This window comes from Lepidochelys kempii, chromosome 10, assembly GCF_965140265.1.
Source record: "Lepidochelys kempii isolate rLepKem1 chromosome 10, rLepKem1.hap2, whole genome shotgun sequence".
Taxonomy (NCBI): domain Eukaryota; kingdom Metazoa; phylum Chordata; order Testudines; family Cheloniidae; genus Lepidochelys; species Lepidochelys kempii.
Window position 1 is genome coordinate 5,335,267 of NC_133265.1, and position 20,158 is coordinate 5,355,424.

The window sequence follows — 20,158 nt, forward strand, 5'->3', positions numbered from 1 at the left end:
GTCTGTGCACCGCTGTATTGCTCTCCCAGCAGATATCAGGGTGATTGAAGTCTCCCATGAGAACCAGGGCGTGTGATCTAGTAGCTTCTGCGAGTTGCCGGAAGAAAGCCTCGTCCACCTCATCCCCCTGGTCCAGTGGTCGACAGCAGACTCCCACCACGACATCACCCTTGGTGCTCACACTTCTAAACTTAATCCAGAGACTCTCAGGTTTTTCTGCAGTTTCATACCGGAGCTCTGAGCAGTCATACTGCTCTCTTACATACAGTGCAACTCCCCCACCTTTTCTGCCCTGCCTGTCCTTCCTGAACAGCTTATATCCGTCCATGACAGTACTCCAGTCATGGGAGTTATCCCACCAAGTCTCTGTTATTCCAATCACATCATAATTCCTTGACTTTGCCAGGACTTCCAGTTCTCCCTGCTTGTTTCCCAGGCTTTGCATTTGTGTATAGGCACTTGAGATAACCCGCTGATCACCCCTCTTTCTCAGTATGAGCCAGGAGCCCTCCCCTCTCACGCGCTCCTGCTTGTGCTTCCTCCCCGTATCCCACTTCCCCACTTACCTCAGGGCTTTGGTCTCCTTCCCCCGGTCAACCTAGTTTAAAGCCCTCCTCACTAGGTTAGCCAGCCTGCTCGCAAAGATGCTCTTCCCTCTCTTCGTAAGGTGGAGCCCGTCTCTGCCCAGCACTCCTCCTTCTTGGAACACCATCCCATGGTCAAAGAATCCAAAGCCTTCTCTCTGACACCACCTGCGTAGCCATTTGTTGACTTCCACGATTCGACGGTCTCTACCCAGGCCTTTTCCTTCCATGGGGAGGATGGATGAGAACACCACTTGCGCCTCAAACTCCTTTATCCTTCTGCCCAGAGCCACGTAGTCCGCAGTGATCCGCTCAAGGTGATTCTTGGCAGTATCATTGGTGCCCACGTGGAGAAGCAGGAAGGGGTAGCGATCCGAGGGCTTGATGAGTCTCAACAGTCTCTCCGTCACATCGCGAATCTTAGCTCCTGGCAAGCAGCAGACTTCTCAGTTTTCCCAGTCGGGGCAGCAGATAGATGACTCAGTCCCCCTGAGGAGAGAGTCCCCGACCACCACCACCCGCCTCCTTCTCTTGGGAGTGGTGGTCGTGGAACCCCCAACCCTAGGACAGTGCATCTCATGCCTTCCAACTGGCGGAGTCTCCTTCTGCTCCCTTCCCTCGACGTATCATCTGGTCCACTCTCCGCACTGGTACCTGTGGAGAGAACATGAAAACAGTTACTTACCTGTATCTGCGTTGCTGGTACATGGATGTTCCCCTTTCTTCTTCTGGAGGTCACATGATGCCAAATTTCTTCGCTGGCCTCCTGTCCCCGCTGTGCAGCCTGCTCTGAATCTTCAGAACCTTGTGCCCGTAGAAGCATATCCTGACGTCTGTCCAGGAAATCTTCTTCTCCAGGTCTTAGCCTCTTGGTAGTTTTTGGTGGCAGCCCTGCCGAGGCCCCTAGTGGCCATAAGGAAGCAGTGTTTACCTCAGAGTCTACAGTCCCCAGTTCTGAGCCTGGAGTTTCTTATAGCCAACTTTGCTGTGGGTGTTCAGTGCCTTTGAAAAATCAGACGACTGATTTAATGACCTAACTCTATGTATTCAGGTGCCTAATTCTGGGCAGCCATATCTGAAAATGTTTGCCGCTGCATTTACATTATTTATTATGATATTTTTCACCCTGCTCCTTCTCCATTTTTCACCCTGTTTCTTTGCTGGATATGTTTTTTTTTCTCTTTCTTTCTACCCGTTTTGTCAATGTCTTTTCTAAGCAGACTCTGAACCCACTTCATTCAGACCATTTTTTCCACTGACAGCCCACTTTCTTCCCATAATACAGAGTGGCAGAAGGGGTATCGTGGAAGCAACCAACAGGGGTAGCAGAAATGCAGAATGGGATTGCTGGGGAAGGTGGACCATGACTCAGCTTCTACAGAGTGTCAGCCCAGTTGGAACACTGCAACTCCGCCTCAGAACACTGCAACTCAGCTGGAAAATTCTAGTCAGGTCTAAGGAGTTGCAGTAGCAACTGAAATGGAAAACTCTGGGCAGTTACCAGCATCTTCCACGGGGCACTTTAATGCACTCAGAGATCAGACCAGAGAGTGGAAGTGATATTGCAAAATCGGTGAGGAGCAAATATGGCCTCATGGCGACAGCGGAGACTCCAGGGTTCTGCTCCCAGCTACGTGATACTGGGGAAATCGATGGATGTGTGACAGCTGCCATTTTAGCTGACACCAGAGGCTCAATCAGGGGCCCCCAGAGCTAAAAGCAGAAGTCTCCACAGTTTGAGCGAACAAGCCAGGCTTGGTAGCTGGGGGTTGGAATAAACTTACACCTTTCATGGATCAGGTGTAGAAGGGAGAGACACAAACACACACTGACCAGTAGGCATTTACCCACTGGTGCATTTACCCACTGCCAATGGGGCATCATCAGGTTTAATTAGTGGAAGTGTAATTAATTGACATGTGTGACTATAAGCTTTGAATGCACAAATACAACTGTAGCCCCATGTGTGGCAACATAATAGACACACCTTGGGGACCTTTTATTGAATTAAAAGGAAAAGATGTAAATGGGCCTGCTTTAATTCTTTCTCCTGCTCCTCCCCAAGCTGTTCATATATATCACTGTCACTCAACATGCCAGGTCTATGTCTGCTGAAAGATCTAGCTAGTGTGTAACAGTGTCATTCAACACCATCACCGCCAACGCTTGCGAACAATGGACTAGTATCTATACCCCATCCTTGCTTGTTTTCAAACCTGAGAACACTTTGTATTTTAAAACCATAGCGATAGTCCTGTCTTGGAAAGAAATAGCCATTCTCTCATCTCAGTGCTGTTTCTCTCTCTTCAAAACCTTCCACAATACAAGGAGATTTCAACCAACAGCTTCCATTCAACCCACTGCATCTTTCCTTAATGCTGTGCACTGGCTTGAGTTTTAACCTGTGCTGTCTTCTTGCTGAGAGAGAAGCATACCTAATGCAGATTAAATGAAATCCCAGCACAAAAATCCTTGAGGGGTAAATATAAAACCATAGCCAGAGAGAGATGCTTATTGTCAGTGCTGAAGAATCTAAAAGGTGCCTATATGAAAATACCGCAAAGACAGAAAATGGCAGGGTGGGGGAAGAAGGAGACAGAGGAGTGTCAAGAAGATGAAGGAAAAGGTCTATAATAAAATATTCTGGAGTGGGTTCATGTTATGTAATTGCTCACAAGCCTTGATTTTGTAACTTCTGTTGTAAATTTTAATGGGAATGTAAATAAGACTGAAGAAAAGAATAAAAAGGCTTGAGAAACAATTCTGAAAGTTTCCCCACTAAAAAAACCAAACCATCTGTTTGCAGGTGACATGGCGGGGAGGGGGAATATTTGGACAAATTCTGAAGTCCTTAATCAGCAAAACTCCCAAGGAAACCAATTGCCCGGGTTGCAACTGAGGGAAGAACCCAAGATTTAGTCCAAAAGGCTTGACAGAAAGGAGGCACTAGAATTTACCAGTTTCAGCAGGTAACTCAGGATGGTAAAACCTGGTTCTAGACCTTACTTCCACTGACTCATTGTGTGAACTTGGGCAAATCATGTAACCTTTTTGTGCCTCAGTTTCCCCATTTTTATCGAAAGCGTAATGACACTTGCCAACCTTTGTAACATACTGGGAAATCTTTGGGGGGAAATCACTATCTATATAAATTCAAAGTGTTTTTACAACTATTATTTCTGAGAAATAACATTTTTTTATCTAAAACTGAGCCATATTCACCACTGAGCTTAAACCCCTATTCAACCGCATTCATTTTTGCGATTTAATTTTAAAAAGTGATCCTTTATTGACATGTACATACATTCCTTGAGGGATGGACGCACAATATTTTGGTTGGAGGTACCTCTCCTCCTGGTCACAAAAACAACTATTGAGTGACTTTAGCAGCATGTGTTGCTAATTTATTCTAATTTGCGAGAAACAAGCTGGAAAGCTATTTTTAAATAGAAATTCAAACTAGGGCTTCACATATTTTTTCTCCCCTGTGAATGTGCAATAAATCCACAGTAGATACTGTATATTCTTTGTAAACACTGAAGTGCTCACCTATTCAGGTAATTAAGACCCTATCATGTTTTTCCTAGGAGCAGAGACCATTTGTTCTGACAAAGCTTCAAACTGGGCAATCTCGTTCTACCTACCTAAATTCCCCCTGCAGTTCCAACTAATAAAGCATCCTTCTTCACTGTCCTAAAGTGCTGTGAAGCGTTCTTGTGAGCTGTGGGTGTTCCACCCCAGAGGTGGGTGCATTTCAGTGATGGGAGAAGTGATCTCTGTAAGCATACTATCTGTAAAAATATTTAGAGGTTCTTTGGGATGAAAAGGCAAAATATGATGTAATGTTACCCTCACAAATACCAAAAATGGAGGGAGAGTATTTTCAAAATGAAATCTAATGGAAATAAAAAATAATTTACCAGTAAAATTGGGCTTTTTGCTCTTCCTCAGAGCACTTTACAAGTGTGGACAGGTATGATTATCACCACTGTACGGATGGGGGAAATGCGGTGCACAGAGGTTAAGCGACTTCTCCAAGCCCACACTCTGAGTCAGTGGCAGAGATGTGGTTAGAACCTAGTACCTCTGACTCCAAGTCCACTGTGTTACTGAATTGGCCCATGTTATCTCTGTTGACAAGCAAATTATTTATTAGAACTGGACAGTCTCCCTCTGTTTGCAAGCCATTAGAAAACACAAACAGGTACCTCGATCCAGTCTTGTTATTTAAACGTGTTCTGTTGTTTAGCACAGTGGACAGAGAGACAGAAGTGCTAGGTCCCATCCTTGGCTCTGCCACTAATTCCCTCTGTGAGCTTGGCAGAATCACGCAACCACTATGTACCTCAGTTTCCCCATCTATAAAGTGGAGATAACTACTCTATATGCACAGGAATATTGCTACTTTGAGATCCTCAGCTGAAAGGGTCTCATTATAAGAGCAAGGTGTTAGCCTATTTCTATAGTTTAACCACCACCAACTACAACAACAGCTGAAACAAACAGGAGAACAAACATTTGTTGATGTAGTGGTCTACTCAAGGGGTACAGCAGTTTTATGTTGCTTGTTTCATGGCCTTCCGTTGTTCTTTCTGGGCCAGAGAATACACAAACCTCAGTGCATATAAGGTACATACCTGGAATGCAGCAAACCACATGAGCCAGTCCAGACGATAGTGGTATGGTGTTATCAGGCACGGCCTCCTCTTCAAATCCCCAGGCTTACATTTAAACTCGTACTCCTCCCAAACCGCCATGGGATCATTGGGGTCCAGGCTGGATGTACCTTGGAAGATGATCTCAGTTCGTTCCTTAGTAATGCTAGGGGAAATAATCATTGCATTGTTATTTTCTCAGGCTGTGTCAAATGCTAAATACTGACAGTCAGCAAGGAACTGCCCCATTAGGCTAAACTTTCTTTTAACCTGCCTTTGGCTTTTCGGCTAAGGTGAAGTGTGGTAGCAGCTTAACATTTTGATTCTGACAAGCTGCTGAGCACCAATCTATGTAAGGTACTTCTATGGACCCCCCTTTACCACAGCACCTGAGCACCACACCATCTTCAATGTGTTTATCCTCACCAGGCCCTGGTGATGTAGGGCAGTGCTACTATCCCCATTCCACGGCTGGGGAGTTGAGGCACACAGAGACTAAGAGACTTGCCCAAGGTCACACAAGGCAGAGCAGGGAATTCAATCCAGGTCTCTCAGTGTCCTAACCACGAGATCAGCCTCTCCCCCTACTTGGTTTCCAGCACATCCCTTTATCTCAGCCATTCTGACAGTCTAATGATAGCACACCCCGTGGTGTGCAAGGCTTAGCTGTGTGACCGCACGACTCGTGTGGGACAGTAGAGATTCGGTCACTCACAAAAGTGATCCATCCTAACTCAGATTTGCATAATGACCCAGGTGCAAAAATGCATGCGTGTAATCTGCATGTGTGGATGCCCTGATGGCACCTCCCGACTCTGGTATTTGCAAGTGCAATTTCATGTGACTCCATCTGCAGGATCAGCAGAGGGGCTTCCGGCTGGGACGAGCTCAGCACAGCCCTTACCGGGCTGGCTTCCTACAGGTTCACTTAGCAGAGCTGCTGGTCATGGAGCATTAGGGTTCCAGTCTGCGCCTCGGCTGTGGCAACGGGCAGGATACACGCCCAGCGCGTCCAGGTTACTTGGTTATGTCTGCTCTAGAATGTGGCAGCCAACTGGCATACACAATCCACCCCCTCTGGAGCACCCCCTAGCAGATTACTCCTGGGGCACCATTAACAACTATCTGAAAGTGCCCAAACGTTTCGCCATCTCAGCTGGAGGAGAAGTCTCATGGAGCCATTGCTCAGCAGCCGAGCAGGGGAGGGCGGCGTGTGAGCCGTCACAATTGAAGCCAAGAGAAACAGAAAAGGAAAACAAGCTGGCTGTACCTAATTAGACATATAAAAAACCACCCCAGCCTTATGGCAGGTCACACACAGACCTAAGTCTCATGATTTGCCAGCCTCCAAACAGCAAGGCAATTGGACAATGCAGAGCGCAAGCACCATGCCACAAAAGAAGGCCTACAGCGAGACGCCCATGTTGAAATCCATTCCGTAAGGGCTTTTTTTCAAAGATCTGTCAGTGATGCTTCTCTACAATGGAGCACTCTGTTTGCCATGGTGTCTGCATAACAGCATCATTCTATCTATCCAACTGGTCCAATCCCCGTTCCCTAATTCCGTCCTCTCTTGGTCCTTCCGCCACCAACCCAAGAAACTGAAAGCGCAGACCAGCAATTCCCTCCCCCTTTGCTTATTTCCAGTGATAGACGCTTGCAACTAAGGGACTGCCATTCATCTCAACGTATAATTGTTACCTGCATTTAATAGATTTCTGGACTCTTCAGCCAAGTTCCATACTATATCTTCGGCTGAGTTATGAGCCGTGGCTAGCTGCCCAATGGTTAGAAACACACTGTAAATCAGGGACACCAAATTACTAATAAGAGTTGGTTCCTACTGTGTGCTTCAAAATATGTCAAGTTTCACATAATCGTATATTCATTATGAGCTGCAATCCTCTTTTTATTGGTTTACATAGGCTGGAATTACAAACATATTACAGCAGCATTTCATCACACGCTCTTTCGGTTCTGGTAACTGTTGAAACAAAAACCTTAGACCGAAGAGGAAAAAGAGAAACAAGAACCCAAATACAACAAACTCCCATAACTCCAAGGCTCCACCACTCTAAGAGATGCAGGGATTAATACAATTTTGTTCTCACCACTCCTACCCTGCCCCCTCCAACTCTCCTCCAAAACAGGGCTTTCACGTGTCACACAAAACACTGCTATGTTTTAAAGTGCGGAGGTTTGTTTTTTATCGTGTTTGTTCAAAGCTTCCCTTTCTGCAGAGGTTGAACAGAAATGTCGGCTTGTTTGAAAGGTGGGTAAAAGATCATTTCAAAGCCCAGTGTGACTATGGGCATGCTGCGTAACGCTACTGCTCACAGAGTGACATGGCTTTTACAAAGGTTACATTTTTGTAACAAGGACCTAACACACCTGGGTAGTTACACTGGGTACCTGCTCAGCCAGAATCTTCTGCAGCCAATCAGATCCCTCTTTTTATAATGCCCCTTTGATAACAGCTGGCTATTTTCTGAGGTACGATCCACAACCCACTGAAATCAATAGGAGCCGTTTCCAGCCTTTGCCTCAGGCCTCTAGAGCAGCGGTTCTCAACCTTTTTGGGCTCAAGACCTATTTGTAAATGTTTATGACCTGTCACGACCCAGAACATAATCTGGGGGTGGAGGCCCTGGGGTGGTTTCAGTTGGATCCTGCCCGGCACTCACCCCACAGTGGGAGGGTGACCAGATGTCCCAATTTTATGGGGCAGTCCCGATATTTGGGGCTTTTTTTTATATGGGCTCCTATTACCCCCCAAACCTGGCCCGATTTTTCACACTTGCTGTCTGGTCACCCTACACAGTAGTGGCTCCTGCAACTCCTGTGCTGTGGGGCTAGCTGGGCGTGGCTCTCCGCCCCGGGCGTTGCAACCTCTCGCCTCCCTGACTGGACCAAATCTGTGTGAGTGGAGCTGTGACCTGGCTCATGGGGTTGCAGTGCCACTCACTCAAATCTGGCCTACCCGGACTCCCATTATCATGATGGCTGGGCCCAATCTGAGTGGTGCTGGGACCCCAGAGGTTGAAGTACCTGGAGCAGGGAGATGAGCCCAGCTAATCCCGTGGGACAGGAGCTGTCATGCGACTCTTTGAAACATTCTGGCCGCCCAGTTTTGGGTCCCGACCCACGGGTTGAGAAACCCTGCTCTAGAGAACATATGGTCAGCACAGTGTGGGCCTGTGACTGGCAGAAGCAGAGGTCTAACTATGAAAGACTGGCCAGCTTCATCAGGATTACCTCAGACTCTCCAACTGGATTAAAAGGCTTGGGACCAGTCCTTCCATCAGCTGCCTGTCTACAGCTCATATTGACTTCAGTAGGAATTGCGCACACAACTGGTAGGATGATCGAACTCCCGGTCCTCCAGTTCTACTTCCTCCCTGCAACGTCCTCAAGAGATACAGATTAAATTCTAAACAGCTCAATAACCGATCAAGAGGAACTAGCAAGCACTCAGATTCCACAATGGGTGTGCTGCGGGAACCTAAACAGACTCTCTCCCACGTCAGCCCGAGCTGGCTACAAGCACAAAAACTGTGGAACTAACATGTTGTTTGTAAAACAATAACTCTGCTTCTATTTTATACCCCTTTCCTCTCCCCTTTCTCTATCTTGTCTGTTCAGATTACAAGGTCTTCAAAGCAGGGAATGTCTATTACTCTAGCCTAGCACAATGGGCCCTCGTTATCAATCGGCCCCTCCGTGTTGTCGGAATACCAAAGCAACAGCAAAGGATTGCACATGCTATATTGAGGGTCTTCTCCTTCCCTACCCCACTGGTGTTACTGCAAAACCAGCCAGTTTCCAACTGATAGCTAGAGGAACAAGTTCTATGCGGTTGAAAGCAGTGGTAAGTATTTAGCCTGTGTGGATACTTGCAGAGATAGCTAGTCTGGCCACAATAACGTGGCCCAACGGCCTAATGCAGAACCCTGCATGCTATCACGCAGAAGGCTCTTTTTCAGGGCATCCTTATGACTTTTCTTCTGCCAGAGCAGAAAGGCAAGGCAGGTTCACGGAGGAGATTTTCCCAGCTAGAGGGAGGGAAGAAGGAAGGAACACGAACACACACACGATACAGAGAAAAAAAATCACTCTAAATATGACCCATATGACTCTCTACTTTCTATTCATATTATCAGAATGTTTTTATATCTAATATATTGTGCCCCATAAGAACAGTTATAAATTTAAAGCAAAACTATAGTCAAATAAATTATAATACAGTAGGAGAGGATTTTGTGATCCTTTTCAAGCACTCCCTTTCCCCCCCATCCCCAATGAACAGCTACTCTGAACCTATCAACTACCAGAAGGATTAAAAAATAATGATTATAAGACACAAAGACTGGCTAATTGACTATATTTCATGATGTTGATAGGAGAATAGAACAGAATAGGTGTGCTGTGGGTCTATTCAAATGATTAGTACCTTCCAAAAGCGCCGTATGTGTTTACTATCCTGAGCGGGTTGAATGAGGTGTTCATGACTTGTCCGGAATTAAGCAGGTTGAGAACGACAGGTATACTGAGATAGGTGATCAGGAGTCCAAATGAGACGTTCACCGCTTTGCGGACGTAGCAGCCTGGTTAGAACACAAACAGAACCAGAAAGGAAGTGACTTCACCGTCTGAAGTTCCTCATGATCAGTTCAGACCCTGCTTCTGAGAAGACTTTTTTTCCCCTACAATCCTTTCATGTCACCTGACAGGCAATTTCAGAGGGCTGCTAACAGTTGGTGTCAGCTCCCTTTCAAGCTAAAGTGGATGAATTCTTATACGTAATCAAACAAATCCTCACTGGTAGGCCATGTAATCTCTCTCCAAAGATCTGCCTTTCTCTAAATAGTCTGAGAAGGGGCTGAAAAGAAAAATGTCTAAAATGTTAGAGTAATAACAGTTTTAGTGTAGCAAAAAAAACCACAGCAGGCATTTAGACATTGTTCAGAATTGCCCTCCTTGTTATTAAGACTTTCCATTGACTCTCTCCAGCTGATTTTAAACTCTCTCTATTCCTCATCATGGATCCTAACACCAGCCGTTTCTTTGTCCTTCCTCACTGCTGGTGGAAGAGAGACCACTCCTCTGAAGCTCTTACCACTGGAATTTGCTTTTCTGCATCTTCCTGCCACTGCCACAACTCCTCTCTTTGATTCTCATCTCTTTCCTGGCTAGTGCCTCTGTACACTTCTCTTTCCTTTGGCTACCACTTATTATTTCAAGTTCCATTATTTTACATTGGGAAGTGCTTTGGGAAATGGCTTGCAGGAAGGACCTTGCAAATGAGACTGGTGTTGTACTGGATAAAATGCGGTTTTTCAGTCTACTGAGAATCTAACGTTATCACAATCAGACAAATAAGCTAAGGCAGCCTCTAAAGGGTTTTTTGTGCTTATGATTGTTTTTAATTTAATGTGGACAGTCAAAGGAGAAGACTCAAAGCAAATGCATGTAGCTTTCCTCCTATCTCTGCAGGAGCGGGATGGTTATTTAAACCTCTCATATAGTATGAATAATTGCTTAGTCTGGGAATATTTTTGGAGAATCACTTGATTCGGGTGGGTTATCTACCCCAGCCCCCTGCATCGCAGCCGGGCTGCCTCTGTGATCAGATGGCCTGGGACTTCTAGCCTGTAAGGAAAAAAAATAATCAGATACGAACACCAATGACTGCAAAGTTTATTGTGAATGTCGGTGCTCCCCAGGTCACCATTTGTCTGGATGATGTCTAAACATGGGCCTGATTCTGCATATCCCTGCTTCTTGGATTCGTCTGCCACTAACTGGGTGAGTGAGGGTTTGCAGGATCTGGCCCTTTGACAGTCCGCTCGTTGGGGCCACAGGTCATCACTTCTTGCATGGCTATAAAGCATCATGGACACCTACAGCACTGTGTACATCATAACCATGCCCTCCGAGTTGCACCAATCTGACCTTTAACTGCAGTTACAGTTAAATACATGTGGAGAATGGCAACAGAAAGGAGTGAAACTGGCGGAAGAGGTGCAGAGTCTGCTTTGCAGCCCATCAATGGGAATCTTGCCATTGACTTCAGTGAGACTTGGATCAGGCCCTCAGACACCAAGGCGCAGATCCTTAGAGGTACTTAGGCACCTACGTCTCACTGAAATCAACAGGAGTTGGTGCCTTGAGTATCTGGTCCCATGTGACAGGCTCTTTTACAAAAACTTTCACACGAACAAAAGGGGCATAAAATGCCACACCCTCCATTCTTCTGACTCTTGGGATTAATGGTCCTCTAGGACTTTTGCTACATGGCCCTCCTGTCCAAGGCACCGACTCAGCAATCCATTGTTATTCAGCACGTGCATGAGTGCTTTCTGGAACAGGGATGGATTTAAGCTGGGACTGAACCCAAGTTTATAGCAAGTATGGGAGGTTCTTCTAAGTAACCCTTAACTGGCCGTCTGTGGGGACCTGTCAGAGAATTTCTTGGAGTAAATTTGGGAAGCTGAGTCACAAGAGGATCTCTCTCATTCTCAAAATGATTCACAGATTGGTAAATTGAAGAACAATTATTCTGTTTCTTCTCCAACAAGTCAGGCATAGGTTTACTCAGAGTGACTGAAAAACACAGCTCAACAGGAGATCTCTAGCATCACTCCGATCACTGGATTTACCAGCCCTGCCAGAAAACTACTTGGCATTGAAATGCTGCAACTAAAGAGATTTCTTCTAGTAAAGTATTTAAAATAAATACATAGTATCAGAGGGGTAGCCGTGTTAGTCTGGATCTGTAAAAGCGGCAAAGAGTCCTGTGGCACCTTACAGACTAACAGACGTATTGGAGCATGAGCTTTCGTGGGTGAATGCCCACTTCGTCGGATGCATGCAAAAATATTCCCAGACTAAACAAACACATGCATCCGACGAAGTGGGTGTTCACCCTCATGAAAGCTTATGCGCCAATATGTCTGTTAGTCTATAAGGTGCCACAGGACTCTTTGCCGCTTTTAATAAATACATAGAAAGTGTAATGAAATTTAATTAGCATTACTGAAACTAAACACTTCTGTTTAATAAATGGCATAATCTGAGGTGGATCCGGCTTCCTCCGAAAGAACTATAGTCAGGCATTTTATTTTGTAAACATGTTTTTGTCTTTCCGATGGATGTTTGGTATATTTAAAAACTAGCATCTGTAACTGATGTTGATATTATGTTCAATTTGTTGCTTACATATTGTTTATACAAATACTAGAAACAGCTCTACATCTGTTACCCAGCCCCATGTAAGTAAATCCCCCTTCTCTCTGTGCTGTCAGTTCTCTTTGGGGATAGGATTTTATTTTTTTAAATCTTAGCAGTGTACATTAGCAACATGCTTCATTGCTCCTTTTTTATTCATATTAACAAAACTTCTGTTTACTTTTTCATGCTATACCCGTAGGCCAAACTATATGCCCAGGGCAATTTGACAGCCAAGTTCTTGATGCTCGAACAAGCCCAGCATTCTTGACAAAGTCCGATAGCCCCGCTCCTTAAAATTTGCGAGAGAGGATTTTATGCCCTCCCACTCCTTTTTTTTTTTTTTGTTTGGCACCACATTAAATTACTGATTTAATTCCACAATCAAAACATTCTGCTTATGTTAGAACAATGACGACTCCCGAATAGTCTAAAGACAACTGGACAGAGTTATTATGTCCATTGTGTCAGTGGCAAATGCTGCAAAATTGCAAGTGTGATACATGTGAAAAACGTTTTCCACGTTTAAACATTAAAAAAATACCACTGAAATTCTGGTCCCATGGACATCAATGGGAGTGTGGTTACTGACTTCAATGGAGGCAAGTTTTCAACCTATGTATTGCTTACTTTGATACATCTGATGCTTTTCCTCATGCTGAGTAGTACCTTAAAATACTCTCACTAAAGTCAGTGGAACAAGGTGCCACCCACCAGGAGCAAAGATATCAGAATTTTAGCTTTAGAGGCTTATTTTCCTATAAGCAAATATAACCTGCACTAACACCATATAAGCATTCCCCCTATGTAGCTGGAGGATGGAAGTCTATCAGTCAGCTCCTGCCTCTGAGCGAACGGTTCTTTAGGGTAAGTAGCAGAGGCTTAAGTTTTAAGATCCAGAGGCCCTTCACTGTGGATGATCCCAAGAGGGAATTGTCACACAAAGATACTTCCTTTCCCCTGCACACATAATAGTAAGACCTAGCTCATGTAAAGCCCTTTCCAAAGGGAGGTCAGTATCATTATCCCTATTTTACAGGTGGAGAAACTGAGGCACAGAACGGTGAAGGGACTTGCCCAAGTTCACCCAACAGGCCAGTGGCTGAGCTGGGAATAAAAGAGATAAGGTAGATAGATACGGTTTTATTCCTCACGGGAATGACCTACCGTATCTCAAAGGAAGCCTCTGTCCTGCTGCCTGTTTGGCTTGTATCTTCAACACTTGGTCCTTCACACATCCCTCTTTAGAAGTGAACAGGAATCCCAAGCAGGTGTCATCAAAACAGGCAATGCTGGGCACGATGGTTAACCAGTTGAGGAAGCTCAGGTTCCCACTGATAATTAAGACCACCTAAGTAGGAAACAATGAAAGCACTGGGTAGTTGTGAGTTTAGGCAGGGGAATGCCCTGAAGAAGTGTCACCTGGCCAGGTTTCCAAGCGATTGTGTCCCAGCCTTAGTACAACAGCATTTGTCTTTAGGAGGAAAGGAAACGTCCATGTGCACAATGGCTTGTTCTGTTGAAACAAGGTTAGGTACAATGATAATTACAGCTGCAGTGACTGGTTTGGAATGGTACGACTGTAACCAAGTATCTGGGAGTCCAAACACGCCCTGCCAACCTGTAGAGAAATCTCTGCAGTCATTGTGGTCATCCTTTGGGGAAGAGCTCAAATCTCAACCGTCATTTCACTTGCTGTCACCGGTGGATCTTGAAGGCAGGGCCAGACAGCCCTGTGCCAAAGGGTCTTTCACCTGCTCAAGCTCATGGAAATGTTGAGTGGATCCCATTTAAAAAAAAAAATTACTTTAAAAATATGTATAAACATTTGTGCCCGGTAGCTTCTGCACTGCAAAGGAGGCTCCCCTGGCACTATTTCCTGGCTGTGGAGGGACCGTACACTGAGCTGATTTTAACTGGAGACCCACGTGCACTTTGGCATTGAGTGATAGTTGCAACCCTACTGCTACTCTAAACCACTAAAAACACCACAATAAAAAAGTGTCCCTGTGTGTTGAGGAATGTTATTGGAAAGGGTTAGCTAGGAGTCTGGCACGTCAGACAGCGAGGAAATGGCTGGGCTTCCTCCACCTACAGTCACGGAGAAGGAGGAACTGAGTGGCCGTGGATGGCACTTCTTCACATAACCTCGTACACTCAATGTCTGGTGACATGAGGGGGCATTCAGGCACCCACTTCCCCTGCAACAGCCCCGGCTTTCCCCACAGCTCTAGAGGCAACCGCCTCAAAGAACTACAATCACTGGTAAGTAACCACTTTTTCTTCTTGGGGTGACCACTCACCGGAGAAACACCCCTAAAGGGTATACTGTAATACCATACAGAGCGTGTACCACAGTAAAGTACTTGAAACAACAGTGAGCACAGCCCTGTCTCAGAAGCTATCTACTTGCACCCAATAGCAGCACAGGGGCAGAGACACGAAAACCCTGGATACTGTGTTATCACAGCCCTGCACACGTTTTTCTGCTGAACTTCCTCTTGTCTGAGATTACCAAAGACATGGCAAAAAAACCCACCACTCTAGAGGCCTGAACATGCTCCCGCGGACACTCAAAGTGAGTTCTGCCATTACTTTCAGTGGGAAAAAGGATCTCCCGTGCATGGTGACTTGATTTCCCTACTCACCTCTGTGACTATGCTGTTGTTTGGTTCCATGTTTGATTGTCTGTGTGGTTACTTCCTGATTACACCCACCTGTCAGTGAAACCAAGGTTTCAGAAACCCTAGAGGAAAACTTTGGCACTTCTAATTAAAGAACAGCCCTTAAATATCTATGTGTGTTTTCTAAGAGGTATTTTTTATTTGAGCTTTTATTACCCATTTATGAGGATGTTTTGCATGTGTAATGCAGAACAGAAAAGGTGGGAACATTTCAAAGCTCTTGGAAGAGCATAAATATTTGTATATATTGGGACAGGTTTTTGAGACACAGGATATTTTTTCTTCTCATTACAATGATTTGCAAATCCAAGGCACCTTCTTGCACCCAGTTCCCCAGCCAACCTTAATGAGCATAAAGCAGTTATTTCTTGGGCACAGTCCATTTAGCCGTGGTCATGAATCACATGCCTTCAGAGCATATGGCTTTATTTTACAGCCTTAAAGTTACATGATGTCACTTTTTTGCCATTTTCATGGGTCAGCCACAGAAAAAATGGAGCTACATCTCTGCTCAGGCTGAATTACAAACCCAAATTTGGAGCCTTTCATTAGAACTCCACATACCACTGAACACACAGGACAATTTCTTCATCATTATTATTGCTACCCACTCTGAAACCCCCCTGACGTCACTGGGGTTGCACAGCTGCCAGTGAAGGCCGAATTTTGCTCTGTTACGCACTACTGAGCAGTAAGCATCATTCTAGCTCCATCCATTAAGCTTAAAAAAGAGAAGGGTAGGTGTGACTTGGTTATACTCTAAGTATCTACATGGGGAACAAATATTTAAAAATGGGATCTTCAATCTAGCAGGGAAAGGTATAACATGATCAAACAGCTGGAAGTTGAAGCTAGACAAATTCAGAAGGGAAACAGGATATACATTTTTAACTGGAACTGGTGGACTCTTCATTACTGACAATTTTTAAATCAAGATTTTTTTCCAAAAACGATCTGCTCTAGGAATTATTTCGGGGAAGTTCTCTCGTCAGTGTTATACAGGAGGTCAGACTAGATGATTACAATTTGGAATGAATCACCAGGTGAACAAGTACCAAACAGTGGCATCTCTGTGGTACTGCACTTATTTCCTGTGCTTAGTGGTAACTATTGAAAAGGGTTGATGGGCAGCATGAAATAAGATTAAATAATTTGAAATGAAATAAAATGAAATAATTTCCCTGTTTTATCACAAGTGAAAATACAAACACATGTAACCCTCAGGTCAAATCCTGAGATCCTTAAGACCTTGTCTACACAGAAACTTGCATGGGTTCCATGAAACTGGTGCAAACCCCTATGTGCACACTTATTTTAGAGGCTTACCGTGGTTTGTCTTCAATCTGTTCCTAATTAATTTAAGCTAAACGGAAGCAGGCCTGGATTAAACCAAAATAAGAGTGTCCACACAGACTTTTTATTAGTTTAACTACATCTGTTCAGAATTACACCATATTCTAAACTGGTGCAACAGCATGTGCAAATGAGCCCTTAATTCCCTTTGCAGTGAATAGGAGTTTGCCGGAGTGAGACCAGGTATAGACTGAGGAACCCGCTTCGCACATGGAGCTCACCTTTGTTCATTGACGGAGTGCCAAGGGTAGACATGCATGTGTGCCACTCCCCATCACTAACAGCCCGACTTCCCAGACAACCCTCTCTGGCAGCGGTCCCCGAACTGTGGGGATAAGAAACGTTCGGGGGGCAGGAAGGGGGGCACACGGTGGAGCCTGGGCCAGCCCTCATGTGGGGTGGGAAGGGAGCGCCACCCAACCTCGCTCTGCCCCCAGCCACAACTCTACTCCGCTCCCAGTTGCAGCTCCGCCCCCTGCCCAGCTCTGCCCCCAGTCGCAGTTCCACCCTGCCTCCTGCTCTGTCCCCAGCCCAGCTCTGCCCTCATTCCCTCTCCATCTCCTGGCCAACTCTGCCTCTAGCTCCAGCGCCTCAGTTCTGACCCCAGCTCTGCCGTCAGCCCAAGCTCCTCTGCTGAACTGACCGTGCAGTAACGGAGTGGCTGTGTGTGTGCAGAATCCATTCCTGGTGAAGTCGGGAGCAACAGGAAAAGTTTGGGCACCACGGCTCTCCGGGGCTCTGGATCCACGGTTGAGGAGGAGGGACTGGGCGCCCTATTAGGAAATGTGGTATGTGATCAGAAGCAGTAAAATCCTCCCTCTTGCATGCACAGCTCTTGTATGCAGGGCTTCGGGGGCCGTGAGGCTTTCGAATGGTGTTTGAGAAGCACGGTTAGGTCCTCAGATGGAAGTACTGGAGCAGGCCATTATGTCTGCTGCTGTTCTCTCTCTGCATGTGTTAAAGCCTTTGCTTCCCTGAGATAATAAAGCAGCCGGAGCCTGATGCCACAGGGTCACTACAGCAGGTTTTTAAGGCGCGAAGAGCCATCTAGGGAGCTGGCACGTCAAGCCACCTCAGAAGACTTACGGCATTCATTTTGGTACCATAACAACGTTGCACGCGTGCAGAACCCTACAGTAACAAACCCCTGCGCGACGCGGCTGACGGCATGAGTTGGTGAACAGTGGCATACAGCAGCAGTGCCTGACTGTGAGCACCGTTCTGTTGAAGACAGGAGGACAATGGAAATGATCACAGCAGCAGCCACCCATCAGACACAAAGGACACAACCTGGATCTGCACAATAGATATAGCCGAGATCACACTTCAATCTGTAGAACCCACTGGAGAACTCCCCTTTCTTGAAAACGCTCCAGGTTTATGCCAATTTTTGACTGATAGGGACCAGGACGAGAGCAAATATGGGACGGATAATCCTACATCGGTTACTGCAGTGTTCTTGTACCAGATGCTGGTCTAGATGGACCTTGGCTCTGATCCACTCTGGCAATTCCTATGTATATGCCTCAAGAGGCATCCAAATTGGTGCTCTTGCTAACAATCACTAGAGACAATAATCATACCCTCACCATAAAAGTGAAAGAGTTAAGAGGGCCAGACATTCAGCTTGTGTGTGGCATTGCACTGATGTCAATGATGCCACGCACATTTACACGAGCTGCCGATTTGGCCCATTAACCTTTAAAGGATATTGCAACGCAATCCAGACTCTAACTCTACTGGAAGATGCCATTAAGTGCACTGCTTCACTCTCCAGCACAGAACAACGTGGTTTTTAGCCTACAGCAGTGAAAATCTTTAATTGTTCCATGTTCCTGGACAAGAATCAATCACCACCTATCCAGCCTTGCTGACACGAACTCGCACCAGACACAGAGTTGACATTAAAATTTTGCTCAAATGCCAGCATAACAACATGATAAACGGAGCCAATCATAACACAGTTGCCATTGAGACACATCTGGGTTTTCATGGGACCAATTGCCTGGCTGAAATGCCCAGCCAGTCCTTCAAAACTGAAAACATTATAAATGACTGAGCGTGTTGGCATAAAACAATTTCTCAGACTCCACAAGAAGTGCAGATGATGCCTGTTTAGAACTGTTTGAGTTTTGAGACTGATTTGGATTCTTGTCCCGTTAGTCATGTTTTAGCCCTAGTTATGCTAATTAACTAGCTGTTCCTTGGTTACCACACACACACACACACACACAAACCCGCAGCCCCACCATCTTACCCATAAAAAAAATAAAGGTTATAAAGTTGACTTAATGGATTGAAAAATTATGCCCCCGACGTAATAAAGTCACTGATTTTCCAGACTTGAAATCAGCTAATGAGAATTTCCCCCATCCCCCCAGCTGGGCTGAAAGTTATAACTTTGATTGGGAGTGTTATTTTTAAGCACGTTTCTCTATTCATGCAGCCATGCTTTACCTTCCTGTGAATTGTTTACTCGCTGTTTTAGAGCATGATTTGCATGGGGGTCAAAGCATGCTTTCTAGAGACTGGAAGTCCAAGGTTGCATCATATTACCACCCTGTCTCTAGACATTGGAATATCTAGTGATTTTGTATGTATTGCCTTTAAAGATTCCTGCACACTGCCCTGCCAACATGACCCTCATGGAGATGGATTATAATGGGGGTGAGAGGTTCGGTTTTCAAGGCCCATTCAATCCTTAGCCTCCTCTCGAGAGTGTCAGCAAGGGTTCCAGTTAGGGCCAGTTGTGCAGGTGTATTCAGTGGTGAGGAGTGCAACCATGTTAGATGTATACTTGAGCATTGTCAGATGAGAAAAATGACACTATTGACATGGGCTAGATTTGAACTGATGACCTAGAGGTCACTGTTATTATTAAACTTTACTCCACAGCATCTAGAGGTTCCAACTGAGATGGGAGCCCATTGTACTAGACCCTATACAGACACTATCCCTGCCCTGAGGGGCTTACAAAGAAAATACACAAGACGAAGGATGGGAGAAATTGAGAATTATCTCCATTTTACGGACGGGAAACTTAAGCACAAGACAACTAAGGGTTTCTCCAGGCCACACCGACAGTTTGTATCAGGAACAGAAAGCAGATCTTCTGAATACCAATCCAGCATCTTCACCATAAGACCTTCTCAGAATTATCTGAATATCTTATTACTAGTCCCCTGATTTTCCCTATGCAGTATCCTCAAGTGTGCTCATCCAGTTTGGCTTTTTTCTTTCCTAGACAAGTTCTCCTGTTTTGCATACTCAGACTCCCATTGGGACCCTACATTCTAGAGTCACTGGTGGTCTCCAAAATCCTGTTCCACCATTGAAACATTAATAAAACACATATTATTGGTGTGAGGCCTTTCAGCTGATGTTCTATCAAAAATAATTTAACTTTACTCATTAAAACAAAAAATCATATCATTTATTTGTCTCTGACATTGGCATAGTTTTATGTCCATATTTGCAAGTTGCAATGCTTGAAAATGCTGACAGCACATTCAAGGAGCAGTGCGACAGAATCCTAAAGGGGTGAGCCATGCCCAATTATAGCACATATCAAAAGTCTTAACTGCTTTTTGGTAAACAAAATTACTCTCAGCCCTTGTTGGATAATTACTCAGAATTAGTAAAAAACAACACACTT

At 45.2% G+C, this 20,158-nt stretch overlaps 1 protein-coding gene across 2 annotated transcripts in view; it reads right to left on the bottom strand.

Moving 5' to 3' along the window:
* The window catches only part of LMF1 (lipase maturation factor 1), a 349,579-nt gene that overhangs the window by 38,009 nt on the left and 291,412 nt on the right, over positions 1–20,158 (bottom strand). For both annotated transcript variants that reach the window (XM_073361771.1, XM_073361772.1), the window contains 3 exons: positions 13,634–13,817; positions 9,690–9,843; positions 5,222–5,405 (listed from right to left, as the gene is read on the bottom strand). In XM_073361771.1, the coding sequence (XP_073217872.1) occupies positions 5,222–5,405; positions 9,690–9,843; positions 13,634–13,817 (522 nt within the window). The remainder of the gene's footprint in view (positions 1–5,221; positions 5,406–9,689; positions 9,844–13,633; positions 13,818–20,158) is intronic.